Source organism: Penicillium robsamsonii, assembly GCF_028829455.1.
Source record: "Penicillium robsamsonii strain IBT 29466 chromosome Unknown utg000008l_segment0_segment0, whole genome shotgun sequence".
NCBI classification, from domain to species: domain Eukaryota; kingdom Fungi; phylum Ascomycota; class Eurotiomycetes; order Eurotiales; family Aspergillaceae; genus Penicillium; species Penicillium robsamsonii.
The window spans coordinates 26,616-49,139 of record NW_026643226.1 but is presented as its reverse complement, the minus strand read 5'-3'; the positions used below and the strand labels follow the sequence as shown (position 1 = coordinate 49,139).

The window sequence follows — 22,524 nt, the reverse complement described above, 5'->3', positions numbered from 1 at the left end:
CCGCCTCGCTTATCTCTTTCTGATGCGCATCAATTTCATTATCGTTTTCGTGGATTCGATATCCTTCTAGTTTCCACCAATCCGTTTGATCAGATCAATTTCCTCACAACAGTCTGTCGAAAGGAGGAATAATTTTCAAGTCGAATGACGGAACTCCCTTTACGGACATCTATACTGGATGCTTCCTCGCTTCTCCCAATAATGTTGAACCCCAAATCCAGGCACTCGCTGTACTCCTTTTGGTAATCGGACGGGCCTTGTGTAAGCCCATCTAGTAGTCGAAGCTCCAGAACACAGGCAATCATATGGCCTACGTCTTTAGCTTCGTAAAAGATACGAGTAGCCTTGGGCAGGTTGGCAGATGTGCCAAATGCATTAACGTAGTAGAGGATGGTCTGGAATGCATCACACCCATAATCCTTCTCAGGTTGGGCTCGCTGAGCCCCTGCTTCAAAGTCCTGTAATAGTTGCTGCTGCTGGTCCCAGATGATGTGAGGGCCTTCCCCCCTACTGAATATTGAGTATCGGATGTCTCCCAAAATGGCATAACATGCGATCTTTGACTGGATGGAATAGCTCCCGGGGGTTCTATTCCAGACTCCAACGACAGGAAGCCGTCAATATGTTGGGGTTCTTTAGTTCTTCGACATGAAACCTCTTGTGATTTAGTTGCTCCACTGTGCGAAGACTTTCTAGGCTGTTGACCGCCTGTACGTCCACCTACCACTGAATTTCAGAACGTTCACAGTTGAAACTCGCGAGCGAGATATCGATGTTGCCCATGTCAACGTTCCGCTCGATACTGGGCGAGCCGGACCTATTGAGGGAGCAATGATACAGTTGTCCTTGAATGCCGATGTCGACATGACAATTCTTTGTTGATACGTGCACACCTCAGTGCAACGAACAGTGTGACGATCTTGTAACAGGAGAAGCTGAGGTTCTGCGGGGCTGAGCGCTCAGCGGTTTTTGATCGACTTCCCCACATCTGAGGCAGCCCCTGAGTCTCGGGTATTTTTTAAATACTGTAGCTTATAAGTACAAAAGAATACATACAATTCCCTGATGGAATTCAAGTATCCCAGATTCTACTAGTTTGTTTTTGTGTCGTGAGCTTGGATAAACGGCTCGACCCGACATGGTTGATCCCCTCTCCATTGCGGGCTTGACTATTGGCGTTATTCAAGTTATCATCGAACTAAGTGAAAGAACGGCAGAGCTCATTCATGATGCAAATTCCTTTGAAAGCGTAAGACTGATGATCAGAAAGCAATGAAACCGGCCCCTGACCGCGGACAGGACTCGAATGAGCTGCAGAACTTGGTCAATGACGAAAATATTCAGACAAAGCTGCTTAAGACCCTACTTTTCTCCCAATGCACGGTTGGTCTATTCCCTCTCATTAAAGATATATTTCAAAATATATTTATGACTAATATTCGAATCAATAGGTATATGGAGGCAAGACTCTCTTTGAGCAATTCGATCCCGACATTCAATGGCAGATCGAGCTTCTCTGTGTCGAGATCAGTTCAATCCTCTAAGAAGGCATTACACTGCTAAAGAATCGATATGGAATTTCCAGAGGATCATCAGGTTCCTCTCGCTCGAGTTCACTTGGCCCTTTACTATCTTTTACCGACCCAAGCCAGCGCTCAGGGCGTACAAGTCCGTCGCTGCCAGGTCTTCTCAAATGGGGGCTCCGTGACAAAAAGAGAGTACAAGGTATCCTTCTATCTTTTAAAGACCGCAACTCTCGACTTAAGAAGAAGGTAGAACTATGGTGTCTTGCCTGAGCATTTGAGACATCTCCAAACGGATCACTCCTCGCGAGAACTTGGATTTGACAAGGATGCATCTTTACGCCTTGCACAATGGGATGCAGGGAGAATGAATAACTCTCTAGAGTTACTAGATGAATCTTGGGGCTCTCACCTCCAGCATATCGAACGTATCGATTATCAGGGTATGTTTGCTATGTTCTCCAAAGATGATGTTGCATACATACAGGAGAACCACGTGTACGATATAACATCGATACAATTCCCTCCATCATTGCATGGGTATGATGTTGATCCCCGAACTAAAAGTCGAATCGAGGCTCTGGCCAAGCTCCTACATCAGCCAAAAGAGCAAGTTTTTCGAGTGCTACCTTGTGTGGGTTGGAAATACCTCCCTGATCAAAGTTCCATCGCATTTGTTTTTGAGGTACAACCAACGCCCATTGGAGCGCCGGTAAGTCTACAAAGACTACTTTTCACGGACGACTTGCGTCCAGAGTTGGGAGATAAGTTTCGCCTGGCTTTTGGCCTTTCGAAGTGTATTGCCCAGATACACATGGTTCAATGGGTATGTACAATTTGAAATCACTATCTACGAAACATCTAACAATTCCAAGCTGCATGAGAGTTTCCGGAGCGACAACATACTCCTTCTTCCGCACAGTATCGAAGATGAGCAACTAGGATCCCGCGTTGCAGTCAACTATCCAGAGCCGTGGGTTCTCGGCTTCGAGTTCAGTCGCCCAGAACCATTTTCCTCAATGGGAAGAGCTGATTTTGAGCCAATGCGAGATATCTATCGCCACCCAGACCGACAAGGCCAGCCCATGGATATGTTCAAGAAGGTCCACGATATCTACGCGCTCGGTGTTGTGTTACTTGAGATTGGACTTTGGGAACCGGCTGTTAAATTGGAGAAGAACATGTTCGCACATGCCAGCAACCCGCATGCAGTTCAGGCGCAGCTGATCAAACATGCACAACGACGGCTTGAATCTAGCGTTGGACGGAAGTATAAAGAAATTGTTCTCAAGTGTCTTACTGGTGACTTTGGGATCGAAGATGATACGAAAGAAGATTTGAAACTTCAGCAGGCGTTTCAGTATCAGATTGTTGATGTCGTTGAGATGGCTGCGAATTACGTATAGAATTATAGCAACATGCATGTCAAAATACGTAACTATATCAGGTTGTCAATATACTGTCCATTTCATTATTATTGATGCTTTTTATACCCCACTGCTAGGTGAGTCTCTGATTGCCTCCTCTACCTTCCTCGGCGATCGAAGCGAATCGACCAAATGATTGCCCAGATCATGCAATCATCCCGATGGATCTCAAAGATCTTTACCATTGCTTTATGGTGTGTGCTGATGTGCCATAAATTGATAATTACTACTAGTATGGTATATATCAAAAGTTAGAATTGTTCATACAATATCTCATACCCAAGCCGCGCTTAGCTCACATTCATGACCTTTGAGTGCCATGCGCGATTATCTACAGACTTTACATCCATTGTTGATTTCAATGATACAGTCTTCCCTTTATCGAGCCAGGAGGAACATCTTGTGCCGTGGTGGTTAACGCAAGACACCCAACGTCAGCATCAGGCTGAACATCTCCCAGCCATAATTTCGTATCTCGCAAATTCTTCGACCATTCGTCTGAAGACCATGTAGAGGATCCAACAATTCCTTCGATCTTGTTCTGCAATAGGGTAACGGAGATCGATCCTAGAAGATCGGGGGCGATCGTTATGATGTGGAGATAGGCGCCCACCAATGCAAAGCAGAAGATAACCACAGAGGAAATGATTAACACGGTAAGCCATGGACGATTACACCTAACGATATCCAGCAGATGAGTATTCTTGGCCTTCAATTGGATGGGGCTATGGCTGATTGGGCCATTTTCGATTTCCGTCATGTTGACAGAGCCTGTGAATGCCGACGGGCTGATTCCTAGATATAGGACGGAATTCAGGAGCTGCGATAGACGCATCCCAAAGGCTTTCGCGGTCGTGGTCTCAGGTGACATAATATCGTCACCGCTAGGCTTTCCGATGGCGTGAAAAGGGTCGATAAAATATCCAATTATGGGCTCTAAGCCACCGCTCTGCTCCGCCTGAGGAAAGATGCTAGTGAGCATGTACAATATTCCTTGGTTATAGCCAATGGGCAGCGCAGAGTCCCCTGGGAACTTGAAATCGAAAATGGTCCAGTTTTTGTGGAAGTGGGATACATCCACCGAACGGCGAGCGGAGGACAGGCTGCAAGTGTTCGTGGACTGACTCCCATCTAAGGACTCGCATGTCATGTTGGAATCCACATAGGTCGTGGTGAGATCGCATATAGCTCGCGTAATGGGGGATTGACTCGCTCCATAACCGCCTCCATTACCACGATCCCATGATTCCCATACCAGCTTCCGTGCATTTCGAGTCCTTGTCCTCGATGCATCGAGTGACTTCGAACATGGCTCCGAGATGGCGATCTGGAATTGATGTCCACCTAATGATCTTGTCCAGCTGCAATCGTCGGAATTACCGGGAGATGGAGCATCTGGCCCAGTGAAATTGGTAAAATTCACTTGGTGCAGTGTGTCGAAGACAGGACAGGATATGGATAAGTATGAGCCTGGGAGGGTAAATGATGTATTGCCAGAGTTGGGCAAACCAATCACCGGCACGCCAACAAGAGATGCGTACGTCAAATTATCATTTTGGGGTACATCCATCCAACCTGTACTGACATTCTCAAAATGCTCGATCGCAGGGAAGCGGATGTTGCCCCAGAGATCTTGATTGCGGTTTGCCAGCAGCGAGGCGGCAGATATGGAAGCAATCAGTGGGTTAGCAATTGATGTTTTGGCCATCGATATTCCTTGACCGTAGCCGTACTGGTACTGGGTGAAAGTGTTCAAAGTGGTCAACTGGACCTGATTACTTGGGTAACTCGGGACGATGGAAATGACCCGCAAAGAGGCTTGGCCGCCCAATGGAGACAAGCACCACAACAAGACAGTCAATATGGCGACGGAGTCTACAGCGCGAAGTCTGATCTGAGTGAGAATGGCTCCTATGATAGTCTGACTGCCGAGACATTGCTCTATCAGTCCGATGGTCGCCCCTCCAGTGGTCTGGATGCGCCACGACGCAATACTTTTGATGCTGCTACCCGCAATAGCAGCAAAAAGGACTGGGAATATAGTGGGCGCCTTTCACAGAAATTGATGTTAGCTAGATTTGACGATATTGAAGAAGGCGGGAGTAGGAATGGGGCAGCTAACATATTGAGAGACTTCAAATAGCTTAGAGCCTATGGTGTCTGGGCCAGCATGCTTCCCATCGATACAATAAACCCATATACCGAACACGGTGAAGAGGGAGGCTGTAGTGGCAAGAATCAAGTCCCAAATTAGACGAGAAATTCTGTCCAACTGAGAGAGCTTGAGAGGCTTCGGATCGGATTTCTGCTCGTCGACCTCGGGGAGCTCGATTGTTGTAAAATATCGGACTTCAGATGACGGCCTTGGATTTGAATGGTTTTCCTCGGCTGGTACAGCCCCGTAGGGGGTGCGCTTAGATTGCCTCATCTCGTATGATTTCTTAATCCCCATTTTTTGAAACAGCGACATGGCGGCGATCCTTTTGACTTAAGCCGCACTCACTGAGGAGTACCACTCGTCTTTATGCAGGAGAAGGAAAGACCTGTGCTGTACACATTTATTTATAAAGCAGGCCTTGGTGGGTGGACACGACGTAAAGCATGAGATAGCTCGCAATTAGGCCACGAGGAATCCGCCCCGGGTCGAAGGTAAACATGCCAGTTACATATCATTGGCATTTACTGGTGTCAGCTCCGCGCCTAAATGCAGGTGATTGGGTATGAGCCTAATACCCCAGTCCCTCAAGCCGGGTTTCCCCAAACGTCAATTATTCGTTCGGCCCTTGTCACACTATTTATAGGTACTCGGGACTTGGCGAGGGGTAAATGGGCTGTTTCGTGTACCCCGTGTTTCGCATGGCTTTAGACATGAGAGAAGATGCAAACGAGAGGCTGGATGCAGAACATTCCAAGTAATTTCAATTACATAGTAGATTCGCCCGGGTGAAACTAGCTAAGGGGTAAAAAGCACACCCAGGCTTAAGGCTATGCTGGTGGCGCTGAAGATGATCATTATTAACGGGCAGTATTATTAGATGCACTATCGTGTTACGAGTTTTTTTTTTTTTTTTTTTTGCTCATCTTGTAGTATTACATAGTATTTCCCCCCCCTTGTTTTGACCTCTGAAGAGTTATGCAGCCCCGTAAGGACGACTATCATAAGGTGGAGGACTATGGCAGAATATTAGTCCCTTTTGTTGGAAATACCAGTTAATTCGCAGTAATTAACCTGGGATGGGTTCAACACTAAACCCCTTTCCAAATACTAAGGTATCGCTGCATAATAAGGACCTTGAATGCCAAAGAGTCTTGAGCGCCTACGTCATTGAGACTAGTCTAGCGGCATCTATACAACTAACAGCTTCGTTCCTAACTGCGTTCACCGTCGGAATCCGGAGCTCTCTGCAATCCTCTATGATTCCATTCACTTTGTCATTACAAATTGTATCATTCATATAAAGGGTCCTTATCTGTGTCTACAGGGATATGAAGCCTACAAATATAGGCTTCTTGACAGGCTTTGAGAGTAGAGACAGACAGTTTACACTTTATCTTTTTGATAATATACGCAAGTATCATTTCGCAAGAGTTATTTACCCTATACATGTTTCGTATAATCTCTAAATTGTATATTTCACCACCTTTTAGTGCCCATTGACAGAAATCTGACTGTATCAAAATGTATGGTATTTTCAGTGCTATAAAACTCTCTATCTAGCTAAACATGATAAACTCGCAACTTGGATAAACAAAATGACTAATCAATTAATCAATAATGCAGTGGGTTCTCCGAACCGAACATCCGACGAGGTTCGGGGGAAATTACCCCCTATCCGATCGTGTGGTTTTGTTCTGTATATGGTATTTGGACTCGGGATTTGACACCCATATTTCGATCAAATCGTCGGGAGATCGGCATCTGTTACGCATCCAGTCCGTACAACTATACTCTATTACAATTAAGAGTTGAGGCACTTTCAATAAAAGCAGGGCCAGTACAGAATATGCAGTAGAAAATGCCTTTGATGACAATTTATAAACTACCATCATCTTTGCGACAGTCTTAATCACCTCTCATTCTATGGTGTCGGTACGCAAGGCTCCAATTTTACGCGAATAACTTCTAATATATCCGAGGATCTATATACATAGGTTCAAAGGTCTGACGCTAGTAATGGCCAAAAACTGCCGAAAATTATTTGAATGCCCAAATATTGATAATCGGCACCTTTATTGTTATTAATATACTTCCTCCGGCACGGCCACCCTTGGGCGCTAGGCAATGAGTCATCCCATTCCTGATAATTAGTTACGTTTTACGCATATAATTGGGATAGAAACTAGAGATAAAATATAGACCTCGGGATTGTAGTTCTGTTTGTCAACTAAACTTGGTAGGGCTGGATCGGAAATCATGGAACGAGAGGTATTACCTTATTGGGACGTCACGGCAGTCCATCGCGGCACTGGGTCTACGACCTACCGTAGCCATTCCAACGGATCAACCAGGGAATACTCAATGATGCTGTAGGTGATGGAAATATCCCTAACCAAATATGCCGAATTATTTGTTGATTGCTATATATATTATGCTATTCGCTATAGGAAATAATTTTCAGAAATCTAGTACATTGCATATATATATCTTCACCAGCATGTCTCACAGCCCGCATGATACTAGCAGCAGTAGAAGTGATGGCCTCAATACAACTATGACGACGCCCGATCGACGTCTGTCGGAAATAGGGTCCATGCGCTCAGGGAGCATCAATCGCCGCCAAAGCAACCTGAACGAAGTTGAAATAGAGCGAATCAACACTTATCGGCTCCAACATCGCTCAACCGTCGGCTCTATTTCCGGAATTACCCCGAGAGAGAAATGGCTCCCCATTGGAGCAGGGAAGCCTCATCCTCCAACTCTCCCAGACCCCGAAGAATACATTGTCGAATTCAACGATGCAAACGATCCTATGCACCCCCAGAACTGGCCTTTCAGACGCAAACTTGGTATATCAGTGATATTAGCATACACAACCTTCGTCTCTTCTTTCGCCAGTGCCATCTACTCCTCCGCGGTGGGACACATCAGTGCTCACTTTCATATCAGCACGGAAGTCGCCATCCTCGGTGTGACCCTGTATGTTCTGGGATTTGCTTCAGGGCCGACGGTGTGGGCACCGGCAAGTGAGCTTATTGGGAGAAGATGGCCAATCTGCATTGGCATGTTCGGGTACTCCATTTTCACCATTGCGACAGCAACTTGCAAGGACGTCCAGACCTTGATGTTGACGCGATTCTTTGCTGGCTTTTTTTCTGCTAGCCCGATCGCTATTGTTCCTGCCGTGCTTGCCGATATTTGGAATAACCAGACGCGTGGTGTGGCTATTGCTATGTTCGCCATGGCTGTATTCGTGGGGCCTTTCGCGTCTCCATTCATTGGTGGCTTCATCACCATGTCTTATCTGGGATGGCGGTGGACTATGTACATCGCCTCTATCATGGGGTGGCTGGCTACTGGTCTTTGTCTTGTCTTTTTGAAAGAGACCTATGCACCCGCTGTTCTTGTGGAAAAGGCCGCCATTCTGCGACGGCAGACACACAATTGGGGAATCCGCGCCAGACAAGAAGCAATTGAGCTTGATTGGGGCGAGCTGCTCACGATCAATTTTAGTCGACCTTTCCGTATGCTTTTCACCGAGCCAATTGTTCTGCTAGTAAGTCGGACATGAATATCCAACCCCCCGGGCCAACCGGTTACTAAACATTTTCCAGATCTCTCTTTGGATGAGCTTTGTCTACGGGCTTATGTATGCTCTTCTTGGGGCTTATCCTGTGGTTTTCCAAGGAATCCACGGCTTTAATTTGGGTGTTGGAAGTCTGCCGTTCATTGGGTTGATCATTGGCGAGTTTCTAGCTGGCGTCTATCTCATGTTTGATCAGAAGTCATATATTAAGAAGTTAGCCGCCAACAATAACATCCCCATTCCAGAATGGAGACTTCCTCCCGCCAGCCTTGGGGGTGTTTGCTTCTGTGTCGGGTTGTTCTGGTATGGGTGGACTGGATGGACAAAGTCAATACATTGGATGGCGCCCACCGCCAGCGGAATCATGACTGGATTTGGCATCTATGTCATCTTCCTACAGTGCTTCAATTACTTGATTGACTCATATCTGATGTTGTAAGTGTCGCAGTTTCTGGTTCACCGCGGAAGGCTATACTGACCTTGAAACACAGTGCCGCATCTGTGTTTGCTTCGAATACCATTATTCGATCAGCGGTCGGAGCTGCATTCCCCTTATTCTCAAAGCAAATGTTTGTCAATTTGGGTGTCCAGTGGGCCGGCACACTTCTTGGGTGTCTCGCCCTCATCATGATCCCGATTCCATTGGTATTTATCAAATGGGGACCTGCGTTGCGCAAGAAGTCTAAATTTGCTCCAATCCTCGAGCCTGCTCCCGCATCAAAGTCAGAGAAAAGGGTGATTGAGTCCGTTTAGGTGTGACTTTCGTGTTTAATCAAATCCATAGACGCCTCAAAATTGTAACTTTCAATGGCTGGTCTAGAGGAATCGTCTCTACAAGAAGTGCTCACTACGAAGAAACGTCCTGGATAGAATGCTGTACAATGTTCATGGATGGAGAGAGGAGGGCAGAGAGAAAGAGCAAAGTATCTACTGGATCTGCCCTAACTAGATCTACCCCAACTCGGAATTTATGCCTTACAGTTCGCACATCCACGTGGCATAGCGCCTCAATGAGCGTAGCGTAGGCCGATCGAGCTCCTTCATTCTCCGATGGACGAGCTATCGATTGGTTTAAAGCGACTTGATGGGCGAATTAAGGTTGTCAGATCGAACAAACCTGATATCTGCGGGTGAGATTCGTTGATAACATACGATCGGATGTGGCCGTTCCCCGGATATCCCTGAGCCATGAGAACTAGAGATGTTCAGATCTGACGATTCTCCATATTACTTATGTCATCGGCTTTCTCCGGTTATCAAGACCCCCTGCACATTTCCTTCACGACACATACAATTTCCGATAAGATAACCAGAGCTCACGAGGGCTGAGCGCATCAGGGTCTTGGCATTGCGGGCATTGCAGCCCACAACTTTTCGAAACGAGCTTATGGCTCTTGTTTCAAACACCTTTATTCGAAGTGAGTATCAGGCCCAAAATAACAAGGTCTCTCTGTTTTTTTCCTTCCATTTCCCACACCGGCTTGCCGAGATTTCACCCATGGAGAAGTTTACCGCCGGGAAACGTACAGCCAATTAGGGCTTCTAAACGGCATGTTACGGATGAAGAGACCCGCCAAGCTGTCCAGTGCCCAAAGAGCCGGAGGATACCTGTAAGTGGAAGAGGCGAATTTCTTTTTTTTTTTTTTTTCCGACCTCTTATCGGCGAAATGTGGTTGGCTGAGGAACCAGATTGAGATTTGCCCATTTCTTTCTTCAACCTATATTCTACACCTACGTCTACTGCAGGAACATCTTTTAAATACTGCGTCTCAACGACGACAGCGTCTTCGGAATTCGCTGTATCCACACAGGACGTGATATTCTTTCAGAATGGCGATCAGTAACTGGATTCATAACACCAATGTGCGGGTTGCCCGCAGTCCCGTGGGGAAATGGTTTCGTCTGGAGGGCTGTGGCCATGTAAGTGATACTGAATTCTATGTGATGTGTGATAGCATCCTGAGTACTGGTACAATTGACTAACCCATTCATCAGCCTAAAGAGAGGAAGGGTAGCTACTTCTTCACTGAAATTCGCGCCGGCCTCGCCACATTTTTCGCCATGGCATACATCATCTCTGTCAACAGCAATATCACCTCTATAACGGGTGGAACCTGCGTGTGCCCCGAGGAAGATATGGGTGACTTCTGTGCGACCAACTCCGACTACGCTATGTGCACACAAGAAATCAACCGCGATATCGTCACCGCCACCGCCGCCATCGCCGCTCTCTCGACTTTCTGCATGGGTTTCTTCGCCAATCTGCCTATCGCGCTCGCACCGGGAATGGGATTGAATGCCTACTTTGCCTACACTGTTGTTGGGCCCCGTGGTTCCGGCATGGTCTCATACTCGACTGCCCTGACAGCTGTCTTCGTGGAAGGATGGGTATTCCTGGGTTTGACGCTGTGCGGCATGCGACAGTGGCTGGCCCGTGCGCTCCCAAAGTCTATCAAACTTGGAACTGGTGTCGGAATCGGTCTCTATCTCGCACTGATCGGTTTGACCTATAGTGCCGGTATTGGCTTGGTTCAGGGTGCCGTTGATACTCCCATCGAGTTAGCTGGATGCGTGAGCTTCAATGAAGAAACGGGCATGTGCAATAGCAGCGACAAGATGCGCAGCCCTACTATGTGGGTTGGCATCTTCTGTGGCGGTATCCTGACGGCTTTGCTCATGATGTACCGTGTCAAGGGTGCTGTCATTCTCGGTATTTTGCTGGTGTCAATAATTAGCTGGCCCCGAACCACACCCCTAACCTACTTCCCCTATACCGAGCTTGGATCTAGCAAGTTTGATTTCTTCAAGCAAGTTGTTACTTTCCATCCTATCAAGCACACTCTGCTTGCTCTGAATTTTGACCTGGCTGGCAAGGGTAGCCAGTTCGGACTGGCTTTCATCACATTCTTGGTACGTGAAAAGCTCTCTATTCAACGATAAAGTTCAAGACTAACATCTCCACAGTATGTCGATATTCTCGATACCACAGGCACAATGTACTCCATGGCCCGATTTGCCGGCGCAATCGACGAGGAGACTCAAGACTTTGAAGGCAGCGCCATGGCCTACATGGTTGACGCAATTTCCATCTCGATTGGATCCCTTTTCGGTAGTCCCCCCGTTACAGCATTCGTCGAGTCCGGTGCCGGCATTTCCGAAGGCGGCAAAACCGGGCTCACATCATGTGTCACCGGCCTTGCATTCTTTGTTGCAGTCTTCTTCGCGCCGATTTTTGCTTCAATTCCTCCTTGGGCTACAGGTTGCACACTCGTGATTGTCGGTGCGATGATGGCAAAGTCTGCCGCCGATATCAACTGGCGGTACTACGGTGATGCGATTCCTGCATTCCTCACCATCGCCATTATGCCTTTCACATACAGTATTGCCTACGGTCTGATCGCCGGTATCACCAGCTACATCACCCTCAATGGCTTTACCTGGTGCGTTGAGAAGATCACCGGTGGTCGTATCGTCCCGCCTAACAAGGATGAGTCTGATCCTTGGTCTTGGAAGATCCAGGGCGGTTTCCTTCCCCCCTGGGTTAACCGTGCTTTCCATGGAAAGAAGGACTTCTGGAAACCTGATGAAGAATATGCGGAGGAGCGGATTGCAACTGGTGAGGCTGTTTCTTTCTCTTCCGCGTCGGAGGAACGTGTGGCTCTTGAGAAAGGCCATGAGCCTACCGCTGCACCATTGAAGTCGGAGTAAATATTTGGAGGATGAAGGAGGCGAGTTGCGGTATTGGTTGTGCTTTTGTTTGCATGGCATTACAGCGGATGTGTTAATATTGTATATTTTTATTTTATGTATTTATTGACTTACTACTCACACTTGGTTGTATTCGTGTCATACATACCACGGAATGAGATATTGTTTTAATACCTCTCGATGCCTTGTCTGTAGGTAGTTGAACATCATATGTTGTTGTATACTCATGGTGGTAATCCCAAAGACAGTACTCAGTGGGCACGTGAGTTCCAAAAAAGGCTATGAGAGACTATAGAAAGGAGGAGGGGAGGAAGATACTACAATTATATTTTGTTAGATCGTCTTAATTCCCATTACCTTTTTGCAAGACTTCGTATACCCCGCCTTTCATACCGTCCACGCATTGTCTTAGTCATGTTGTCTATCTAAATTCGTGGTTTTTGTCATATTTTATTATTCAGAAGGCTATAGTAAGCCATTTTTGCTATGTGGAAAAGAATGGGGTTGCTTGTCGCAGTAACTGACCAGATGAAAGGACGCTGGGGGGTCCTTACTAAGGTGTCAAATGTCGAGTCTGCATACACGGCACAATACACAGGTAATATGCTATGCCAAGCATACCAGAGGATTTATAGTTAGATCCTCTATTGTTTTGATTAGATAATACTCAAGAAACATGACTGTAACTATGGAACTCTCTGTATTTCTGTATAACGTATTTCACATGCGAGCTGCGCACCCCAAAACATATAGTAAGAGCGATAAATTCCAACTTGATATCTCAACAACGGTGGTCTATATCGAGTTTTATATATAGCTTAATGATTTCTAGGTAATATATAGCCTCTTTACGGCGTTTTGGGAATATATATCTCTTATTGACGAATATCTATTTCTAGCTTTTGCAACGTAATTTTCAGTAATTTTTGAAATGACGGTAATATAGCCTTCCGCTTTCTTTCAAATTATACATAGTGCCAATAAGTCTTATCAATAGCTATCGACAAGTACGGAGATGAAATAGATACGTGGTTGTTGATATAGTATGTCGCATTTACTATGTGTTTTGGGGTGCGCAGCTCGCTTGTGAAATACGTTATACAGAAATATAGAGTTTTGAATACCATTGATTGGACGCCTACATTTACCAGTCGTTTGACGAGTCGATCGAAGTCCCCGCACTAACTAAGCACGCTAACTAACTAGAAGATCACGAGAAGACTATCTATAAATATGTGTAGGTGCCATTTTCTTGTGCAAACCCTTAGGGATGTTACTTAATTGTTCTCAGCTGTGATAATCCTTCAAATATCTACGTCTATTCACCAGCAAGAACCAAATCGACAGCTGTTGTAATGGCTGTCATACACGGTGCCTGCAACCCCGCATTCAGCCGCGTGCGTGATCTTTTCCAAGAAAGACTAACCTCGGGAGAAGAAGTGGGTGCGTCAATCTGCGTTAATGTCAACGGAAGAAACGTCCTGGATATCTGGGGCGGTTACACCGACGCCTCCAAGTCGCGCTCGTGGGAAAAGGATACCCTGGTCGCTGTCTTCTCATCTAGCAAGGTGGTCAGTGCCCTGGCCGCGCTGACGCTCGTGGACCGAGGGCTGCTAGACGTCGAAGAGAAAGTGTCAAAATACTGGCCGGAGTTCGCAGCCAATGGCAAAGAGGAGACAAAAGTGTGGCACATTCTCAGCCATTCATCTGGCCTGCCCCAGTGGGACAAGCGACTCCCCATGGAGTCTATTTACGACACCAAAGCTTCGACTGAGATGCTCGCTAAACAGGCTCCGTGGTTCAAGGCTGGGGAGGCATCCGGCTACCAGCTAGTAAACCATGGACATTTGATCGGTGAGCTGGTGCGACGCATTAGCGGCAAGTCGTTGAAGCAATTCGTTGCAGATGAGATTGCGGGTCCGTTAGGCGCTGATTTCAGTCTCGGTCTTGCCGAAGAGAACTGGCCGCGTACGGCGGATATCATTCCTGGTGCTTCTCAGAATCTGCCAAAGATTGACCCGCAAAGCGTTGTGGGTAAAGCCTTTGGCAATCTTACATTCAAGGCTGAGGATTCCCAGTCACCTGGGTTCAGGGGTGCTGAGATTGGTGCCGTGAATGGGTTTGCGAATGCGCGTGCACTGGCTCGGATTGGTTCAATGGTGTCCTTGAAAGGAACGGTCGATGGGAAGCAGTATCTTGGGCTGAAGACTATTGACCAGATGATTCAGGAGCGGGTTAGCGGTGTCGATTTGGTGTTGTGTATGAAAGTCAAATTTGGACTTGGAGTCGGTCTGGCAGTGCCGGAAATTACACCCTTTATCCCTGAAGGAAACATTTGCTTCTGGGGAGGTTGGGGTGGCTCTATGTTGGTCATGGATCTGGATCGTGGTATGACTATTTCTTATACCATGAACAAAATGGGACCAGGGATCATGGGCAATGAGAACGTCATGGCTTACATTGATGCGGTTTATGCAATTATGGCAGAGAAGAAGCCCTCTGTGTCCCTGTGATGTATGAAAGGGTCACATTCGTTCGCCCAAAGAGAAACAAAACGAAGATTATTTCTACATATATCAACTCGTCTTCAAGAATTCACAAATATCTCTTTAACATTAATGGTCCAAAACAGTCCCCTCATCATTGGTCAACTTATATTCAATCAGGTAGACTTCTTGGCTTTCGAAACCTGCTTGCTACCACCTGTCTCGCTAAACACTAGCTCATCTCTCTCCCAGATCAACTCTACCGCAGCACCTGCGGGGCCGGCAAGAACTGTCAACAGAAAAATCTTAACCAGGAGACTGGGCCAAGAGACAGTGCTGAGCAGTTGCTTGTGAGCAATGGTGTACAGCGAGATAGCCCAGATTAAAACACCAGCCGAACCAATGAGGTAATCCCATCGAAGGAATACATGCACACCATCACCGACATTATTGACCGTGAGTCCAGACCAAGGAAGAGGGATCGAGAAAACCTTGGCCGGGTGGAGAGAACTCAGGAAACGGTCTTCAAACAGAGCCGGCACTATAACAGTTGCCAAAGAGACAACCCATGACACAATGTGCGACAGAGATGCATTGGCGAATGCAAATGTGTAGACCCAGCGCAAGCTAGACATGGATGCTCGGTGGTTATTTGAGAAGAAAGGGGATAATGTAAAGTAGGCGACCGTGGTCAGAATAGACACGTACGCGGGCCAGGGATGCCAGAAGGAAATGGCGATCTGCTTTAGATCCACTGAAATAACAGAAGGAGCGGGCAACGTCATGGCCACTGTCGGCAACATGTATCCGACAACGAAAGTCAACGGCAGAGCCGCGAGAACTGCTCGCGGGACCCGAATATTATCTGCATGAGGACGGCGCGCAGTGATCGAGGAGCCCAGCTGTAGACCACATGTCAATGGGATGCCAAAGGCAAAAGTGAATACTTGAGCGATGAGGCCAAATATGGTCGGGCTAAATCGATTAGTTAGTTGTCATTCGATATCCAAGATATCGATGGGCAAAACATACTAAGCGGCTACTGTCCCGGCATTTCCCTTTCGCCACGATTCCAAGACGATCAGAGTCCAGGTCGCACCGAATGTACCACTAAATCCGATGCTGTGAAGCAGCAGACTAGGGTTATGGCCGTCAAGTGTCGGGTAGAAAAATACAGTCAAAAGAGCCAGTACATTGTCGACTGCCTCAATTCCCGTATAGACTGTTCGCAAAGGCGCATCAATGCTAGGGAGCTTGCCAGATTCAATGGATTTGTGTGCCAGCGCGTCGAGGCCATTGACGGAGGCGAAATAAAATATGGCGTAGAACACCAACGCGCTCAAAGAAAAGAGTATGTATCTCATAGTGAGGGTATGGAACAGATTAAAATCTGGGGAAACAGGAGCTCGTTATAAATCTTGGGGCCAATTACCCGTGCCAAGCCTTGTGAAACCGAGGCTTGCTCGGTAGCGCAGCGTACTACGAAGGACGAAGAGGCATATCGCTTATCGTATACACCCATTTGATGCCCTAATGCTCAAGTTTGGCCTAAGTATAGACCACCCATTTTACACCTCTTCATACGGTATATTGTAAATCATCAATCCATTATAAAACGAAATTTTTTTCTTCTCACTCTTTTCTCACTCTTTTCTCACTTCTCACAATTATTATATTAACGAAAGCATACTTCTTTCGATATACAACTTCCAGTCGCAATCCCACACAAGCTTTCTTATTGCAGAATTTGGCGACCTAAACTTTCAGGCTAGATTAAAATGAGTGCATGTGACACTGAGCGCTATGCCTCTCCGGTTGTCACCTCAACACCTTGCATACCTGAATGGGATTAGTTAACTAACGTATTCGGTAAGCGGGTGGTCCATGTAAGCCAGTGGTCCACCCCAAAACACATAGTAAATGCGATAAATTACAATTTGATATCTCAAACAACGATGGTCTGTGTGGACTTTTCCTTGTAGCTGAATGCTTTTTATATGCTATCTCTACACTCTAGGGAGCTTAAAGAAATTTAGTAAACTTGTGAGAGAGGTTTATATATACTCTAGAGCTTTTGCCGTGTAATTTTCGATACCGCAATAATGCAAGTTGTCGATTTATTCGAAATTGATATATACTACTAAGAATGCTTATCGGTAGCTATCGGCAAGTAATTAAATAAAACAAAGACGTTGGCTGTTGAGATATAAGTGTAGCAAAAATCGCATTTACTATGTGCTTCGGGGTGGACCACCCGCTTACCGAATAGTTACGTTAACTAACTAACGTAGTTCACATGCGAGTGGATCACACAAGCGAATGGATCACCGCAGAACACCATAGTTAAGGCGATAAACTACAATACTATATATCCCAACAACAGATGCTTAGATAGATTCTGGAATTCGAGGGTATATTTAAGACCAAGTAAGTTATTTTGATGTATATTTAGGTACTTAATATAGCACTTTGACAAAGTTTAGAGGAAAGTTATAATAAAATATGAAAAATATATATGTTTACAGCTGAGATAGCTTAATTACAACGTAATTTATGGTATCGCCATTATTAAGCCTTTCAATTCACTTCAAAACTCTGCAGGCTATATAAGATGGTTATCGATCCATGGAAAAAAAAAATTAATTCAGATTCAAATTGTGGTTGTCAAAATATATAGATATCAAAAAAAGCCTTAACTATGGTGTTCTGCGGTGATCCATTCGCTTGTGATCCACTCGCATGTGAACTAGTTAGTTAGTTACGTTAACTTGTCTTGGCTTTCACTATTAACCTTCACTTCATTCCCCATGGCTGGGTCATTGCCGCTTGAAACTCTTCAGCACATATTCTCCTACCAACCGGACAGTCTGATACAGTGCGCTTGTGTCTGTCCACAATGGCAGGTCGCCGCTGAGACATTCACCTTCGCCGACCTGCATATCAATTCGGCGGGCCTTGAAAGCTTCCGTCAGATTGTCACTTCCTCCCACACCCCCGGTCGATATTTCCATGTCCAATCTCTGTATTTCAAGGTTGTTCTCCCTACGTACAGTGACTACGCCCGGCGCCACTATGAAAATGAACATGATCGCGACGCCAATAACAAGGTCTTCACGCAAGCCATAACATCTCTCTTCGAAGTTTTGAGTTCGTGGCCCGATTATGATCGGTACCAGATAAAACTTCAGATCTATGCCCGGTCTCCAAGTGATTGGCAAGCGGAGCCGGACTGGACTACCCGACGTGCCCGACAACAACTAGGCTATGCTTTCCCAGAGCAGGATCTGCTACACCGGCGGTACGAACGTAGCTATCTGCAGCTGACAGAAAGGGTAGCACTTCATGACGTCAAGTGCATTACTACATTGGAGGTGAAGGGCTGTGAGATTGTCCGCAATATTGCACCGGTTGCGGTTTCCGGCATGGTGGCTCATTTTCCTCGACTGGAAACTGTCGTTGCTAGTCTCCGTCACAACGAGCTAGAGGACACCAGACTATCTGATAGTCTTGGAAGTGGTTAGTCATGCGTCATCTTCACTATGCTTTGGTCCTTTGAAAATATCCAGTGGTTCTGACAGTGCGAATAGATTTCTCTATTACTAGCTGGCCTCGCTCCCTGCGACGTCTAGATCTTAGATACGAGGCAAAGCCACCCCCGAGCGACAAATTCCCCCCTCATTCAACCCCATCCCTGATTTTCAGTGCCGTGCTTTGCACCAACTGACTCAGCAGCTGGAAAGCGTTGACTTGTCACAAATCATGATCGGCCCTGAATTATTCTGGCCGGCAGATCCCAGCAACACTACTCCGTTCTGGCCAATTCTTACCAAATTCGACGCGAGCTTCAAATATCCTTCCCCGTATGGTTTCACTTCCTTTCGTGAATCCCGAACATTGGACGAATCTTCCTCTCTTGAATCATCGGATGACTCTGTCGAACAACCCAATGACCAACAACAAAGTCTGCATCCCCGAATGTTGAGAAAGTACTTGTATGAGTTGTTCCTCGCTGCTGGGCGCGCTGCCCAGTGTATGCCTCGGTTGAATCTCATGCAAATCGATATTGGTACACTTCGTGTGCCGGCATTCGAGTTTTGTTTCAGATACGATGCAACTTTGGGCACAGCAACATGGACGACCTTCTCGGAGTTCCGCCTGTCGAATGAGGTTCAAGAGGCCTGGGATTTGGTGGCAAAGAGTCATGGACATGCTCAGATACGTGCAGAGGTTCTTTCTGCCGAGTCAAGTTTGTCCCCATGAAAATGTAATTTTTGACGGCAGCGTCAAGTTACATCATAGATAGTACAGACTAGTAAAAATCTAACATGTTAGAGATCTAATCCAAGAATATCTACCATGGTCTACCGGTCATTTGTAGAGACGTCAAAAGCTTCATGGCCATTATAACGGAAGCTAATGATACCTCGGGCCATCATCAGTTTAAGTTCATTTGTGGAACACCTCATCATTAGGAGAATATCTCCGAAGTTTAGCAGACCATTTTGTATATCTGTGTATGCAGCCTGATATGTTATGAGGAAAAGTGAGGAAACGTACTATAGGCGCACCCGGGTGCATCTTTAGTAGGGACTAGGTGTAACACATACAAAAACGAAAAAGAGACGGTAAGGTGGTTTATAGTCCTCGGGTGGCGCCAAATAGCAATGTTGGTAGCAATGGACGCCGAACACATGACTATGAAGCTGTGTTGTTCTCGGAGTTTGGTCTTCTAGTCTGAAATCCGATGAAATATCAATATTTATTTGTTGTTTCCTGTTTTTCCTTTTCATGCAGTTTGTTTCTCCGCTGTGCTCAAATTGATAAAGCAAATTAGTTCCTGCTGGCAGTTACTCTCTCCTATACTGTTCACCTCTCAAACGGGTTCCCTTCTATTTCCTACAGGCACGAAGGTAAATTTCCCATGACATTGTTTACTCATATATTGAAAGAAAATCAATGCTGTCATAAAGCAATGCAGAGTTGCTACTGTCTCAGCACGCGCTACCCTACAAAGCAGTCTTTAGTACACTGCTGGCCATAGCATTATACTTGTTGCCAAAGCTGGATGAGACACGTGATAACCCCCTAGTTATTCTAAGTTCCAAGAATTTCTTAATAATTGTTAAGAAATGACGGGAGATTGTCGTCACATATACTCCATGCATAACTGTGGGGAGTAGCTCCTGTGCTCGTGTATGTTGTATCTACAAAGTATCGTTGTTTCTTGCTTAAAGAGGCCTCAGTCAAAATTTGAAACTCCTAGGGTTTCAAACGAAGAAATCTTCAAATCAGGGACTATCGATAGTCCTGTGGATGTGGTTTGCAATTCGGATAGGAGCGAGGTCTGAGTCGCGTTACGCTAGTCCTCCTTTGGCGCTTTTACGGGAAATGCACGTGAAGTGTCACCTGATACTGCCTAAAGGGCCATTGCATTGACCGCCCAACGCGACAAACAGACAAACAAATTTCCCCACCATAGCTCTCCATCTCACCTCACAGTTTGGAACTTTGAATTTCTTGTTCTTCCAAATCCCAATCGAATGCTGGCAGCTTTCTTTGAATCAACCTGGCTTGTGGGACTGGCACATGTCGTCCCGATATCTCTGACAAGATGCTGAGGGATTCTGATATAGATTCCTTGAACGGGCATCTAGCATCCTTATCGCGGGAGCAACAAAAGCAACATGACAATCTCCAGAACCTACTCAGCCAGTTCAAGAGTTTGTTGGACGACTACAGCTCGCTCAAAAGCGACTACGAAGAGGTTAAAGAAGGCCGAGAGAAATACAAAAGGCAGGCCAGAGGGCAGGTAGGAGTCGATTAAAATTACTGAATGCCCGAGAGCGACAGAACTGACAACCAACCAGGACCGTAACCCTTTTGTCCTCGTCCTTGTAGACGGAGACGGATATCTGGTGAGATTATCTTCTTGTCCTCGCTATTTAATCAGTCGACTAACATACCTCTTCAGTTCAAAGAGCATTTCTTGAAGCATGGCAGCGAAGGTGGAATTAATGCAGCCCGCGAGCTGAGTGATTCTGTCAAAGAGCTTATGCATTCGACAATGGGAATGCAGGCAGAACAGTGCCGTATCATGGTTCGTGTCTATGCAAACGTTCTCGGTTTGTCAAAGGCGCTAGCTCGAGCTGGACTTATGGGCCACGAGGCTCGATCCATGTCACCATTTACTTCGTCATTTACCCGTGCCCAGGAGCTCTTTGATTATGTCGATGCTGCAGAGAAGAAGGAAGGGAGTGATTTCAAGATCAGAGGTAATAAACATTTTGGCATGGATAGTCTGGTTATTGTACTGATATGTGCTGCGAAATCAAGAAATGTTCCGACTCTTCGTGGATCTCAACCAATGCCGCCACATATATTTTGCTGGCTGCCACGACACCGGATACGGCTCCCTGCTGACGCCCTATAGAGGCAGGGGTGACCGTATCACCCTCATCAAAGCTGCTGGTTTCCACCGTGAATTCGAGGCCTTGGATCTCCCTATCCGAGAATTGCCTTCGGTGTTCATGTCGACCCCTCTAGTTAACAGCAAGCCGCCCACAGGCCCGGCTGCGACTACATCTCCGACTGCGACCAAATTCAATGGTGGAAACGGTGCACACCACGTTTCTAATGGCACAAATGGTGCGAATGGTGCAAATACCGCTAAACCAATCTGCAAGCACTTCCAGAAGGTATTTATTTCCGGTCTCTGATGTCATCGCGAGTAGATGGTTGACTGACATCGACCTAGGGTATCTGCAAATTCGGCAACGGCTGCAATAAGCAACACGTTATGCCTAACCAGTTATTGAATTACCAACCATCGTCTAAACAGTCAGGTGCAGGTGATTCACCTAAACAGTTATGGTCTTCCCCGACAGTTGTCGGCCGCTCCGAGGATTTCCTTAGATCCATGCTCCCCTTGCCGAGCATCAAAACAGAAGAATTCATTCCAGTCAATAAAGATGGGGACCGTATTGATCCATACTATCCTCACCCGTCACCCGAAGCATTCGATGAATACCACGCCCGAGCCAAGGAACACAAAGTCTGTAATAGTTACCATCTGTCAGGAGAATGCGGCGATATGAGCTGCACCTTTGACCACAGCGATGTCTCTAACGTGATAATTGAGGTTTTGCGATACATGCTCCTCCAACACCCCTGCACTCGGGCTGGTGCCTGCCGATCAATCAAATGCTACATGGGTCACCTATGCCAGAAGCCCGGATGCAAGGCCGTGAAGAGCTGGCAATGCCGATTCAACCAAACTGCTCACATCCTTGATCTTCAAACCGCTCGATGGGACGTGCCAAGTGACCAGAGTGAAATTGATCAATGGTCTGTCAGCGACGATTCTACAGGAAAAGGACTGTCGCCTATGTTTTTCTAATTGATCAGAATCCCCGCGAAGAAAAACTTTGCAATCCATGCCTACGGACAATCTCTCTTACGTGGGATGTTTTTGTATGCGTGAAAATGCCAGTGACTGCAAGGACGGTCGCTTGATAAAACAATGGGTTCATGGCTAGCACTAAACGGACAGATTTAAGAAAGACAGTTCAATGGGCTAGAAAGAAGATTGACGACATTTTGCGCACGAAGTTTCAATAGCTTGGTACCTACAACTATT

At 46.3% G+C, this 22,524-nt stretch overlaps 10 protein-coding genes across 10 annotated transcripts; 7 read left to right on the top strand and 3 right to left on the bottom strand.

The window, feature by feature from the left end:
• Nucleotides 1-89: 89 nt before the first annotated feature.
• N7447_010798 (uncharacterized protein) lies at nucleotides 90-988 on the bottom strand (the record flags this gene model as incomplete). Its single annotated transcript, XM_057235060.1, has 3 exons — nucleotides 90-507; nucleotides 725-817; nucleotides 894-988. The coding sequence occupies 3 exons, from the start codon at nucleotides 986-988 to the stop codon at nucleotides 90-92; spliced, it is 606 nt and encodes a 201-aa protein (XP_057080378.1).
• Nucleotides 989-1,138: 150 nt separating this feature from the next.
• N7447_010797 (uncharacterized protein) lies at nucleotides 1,139-1,544 on the top strand (the record flags this gene model as incomplete). Its single annotated transcript, XM_057235059.1, is given in 3 exon segments — nucleotides 1,139-1,249; nucleotides 1,267-1,383; nucleotides 1,452-1,544. 3 exon segments carry the CDS (start codon nucleotides 1,139-1,141, stop codon nucleotides 1,542-1,544), a joined length of 321 nt encoding a protein of 106 aa, XP_057080377.1.
• Nucleotides 1,545-2,337: 793 nt separating this feature from the next.
• N7447_010796 (uncharacterized protein) lies at nucleotides 2,338-2,929 on the top strand (the record flags this gene model as incomplete). Its single annotated transcript, XM_057235058.1, has 2 exons — nucleotides 2,338-2,349; nucleotides 2,399-2,929. 2 exons carry the CDS (start codon nucleotides 2,338-2,340, stop codon nucleotides 2,927-2,929), a joined length of 543 nt encoding a protein of 180 aa, XP_057080376.1.
• Nucleotides 2,930-3,308: 379 nt separating this feature from the next.
• N7447_010795 (uncharacterized protein) lies at nucleotides 3,309-5,420 on the bottom strand (the record flags this gene model as incomplete). Its single annotated transcript, XM_057235057.1, has 2 exons — nucleotides 3,309-5,000; nucleotides 5,073-5,420. 2 exons carry the CDS (start codon nucleotides 5,418-5,420, stop codon nucleotides 3,309-3,311), a joined length of 2,040 nt encoding a protein of 679 aa, XP_057080375.1.
• Nucleotides 5,421-7,605: 2,185 nt separating this feature from the next.
• Nucleotides 7,606-9,447, top strand: N7447_010794 (MFS transporter; the record flags this gene model as incomplete). The annotated part of the gene is made up of 3 exons (XM_057235056.1): nucleotides 7,606-8,664; nucleotides 8,723-9,129; nucleotides 9,186-9,447. 3 exons carry the CDS (start codon nucleotides 7,606-7,608, stop codon nucleotides 9,445-9,447), a joined length of 1,728 nt encoding a protein of 575 aa, XP_057080374.1.
• Nucleotides 9,448-10,524: 1,077 nt separating this feature from the next.
• On the top strand, nucleotides 10,525-12,402 carry N7447_010793 (NCS2 family permease; the record flags this gene model as incomplete). The annotated part of the gene is made up of 3 exons (XM_057235055.1): nucleotides 10,525-10,614; nucleotides 10,690-11,604; nucleotides 11,659-12,402. The coding sequence occupies 3 exons, from the start codon at nucleotides 10,525-10,527 to the stop codon at nucleotides 12,400-12,402; spliced, it is 1,749 nt and encodes a 582-aa protein (XP_057080373.1).
• Nucleotides 12,403-13,757: 1,355 nt separating this feature from the next.
• On the top strand, nucleotides 13,758-14,915 carry N7447_010792 (serine hydrolase domain-containing protein; the record flags this gene model as incomplete). Its single annotated transcript, XM_057235054.1, has 1 exon — nucleotides 13,758-14,915. One exon carries the CDS (start codon nucleotides 13,758-13,760, stop codon nucleotides 14,913-14,915), a length of 1,158 nt encoding a protein of 385 aa, XP_057080372.1.
• Nucleotides 14,916-15,064: 149 nt separating this feature from the next.
• N7447_010791 (uncharacterized protein) lies at nucleotides 15,065-16,252 on the bottom strand (the record flags this gene model as incomplete). Its single annotated transcript, XM_057235053.1, has 2 exons — nucleotides 15,065-15,863; nucleotides 15,921-16,252. The coding sequence occupies 2 exons, from the start codon at nucleotides 16,250-16,252 to the stop codon at nucleotides 15,065-15,067; spliced, it is 1,131 nt and encodes a 376-aa protein (XP_057080371.1).
• A 1,443-nt stretch (nucleotides 16,253-17,695) lies between these two features.
• Nucleotides 17,696-19,148, top strand: N7447_010790 (uncharacterized protein; the record flags this gene model as incomplete). Its single annotated transcript, XM_057235052.1, has 2 exons — nucleotides 17,696-18,404; nucleotides 18,538-19,148. The coding sequence occupies 2 exons, from the start codon at nucleotides 17,696-17,698 to the stop codon at nucleotides 19,146-19,148; spliced, it is 1,320 nt and encodes a 439-aa protein (XP_057080370.1).
• A 1,351-nt stretch (nucleotides 19,149-20,499) lies between these two features.
• On the top strand, nucleotides 20,500-22,284 carry N7447_010789 (Zinc finger CCCH-type; the record flags this gene model as incomplete). The annotated part of the gene is made up of 5 exons (XM_057235051.1): nucleotides 20,500-20,697; nucleotides 20,756-20,803; nucleotides 20,860-21,160; nucleotides 21,222-21,583; nucleotides 21,643-22,284. The coding sequence occupies 5 exons, from the start codon at nucleotides 20,500-20,502 to the stop codon at nucleotides 22,282-22,284; spliced, it is 1,551 nt and encodes a 516-aa protein (XP_057080369.1).
• Nucleotides 22,285-22,524: the final 240 nt, after the last annotated feature.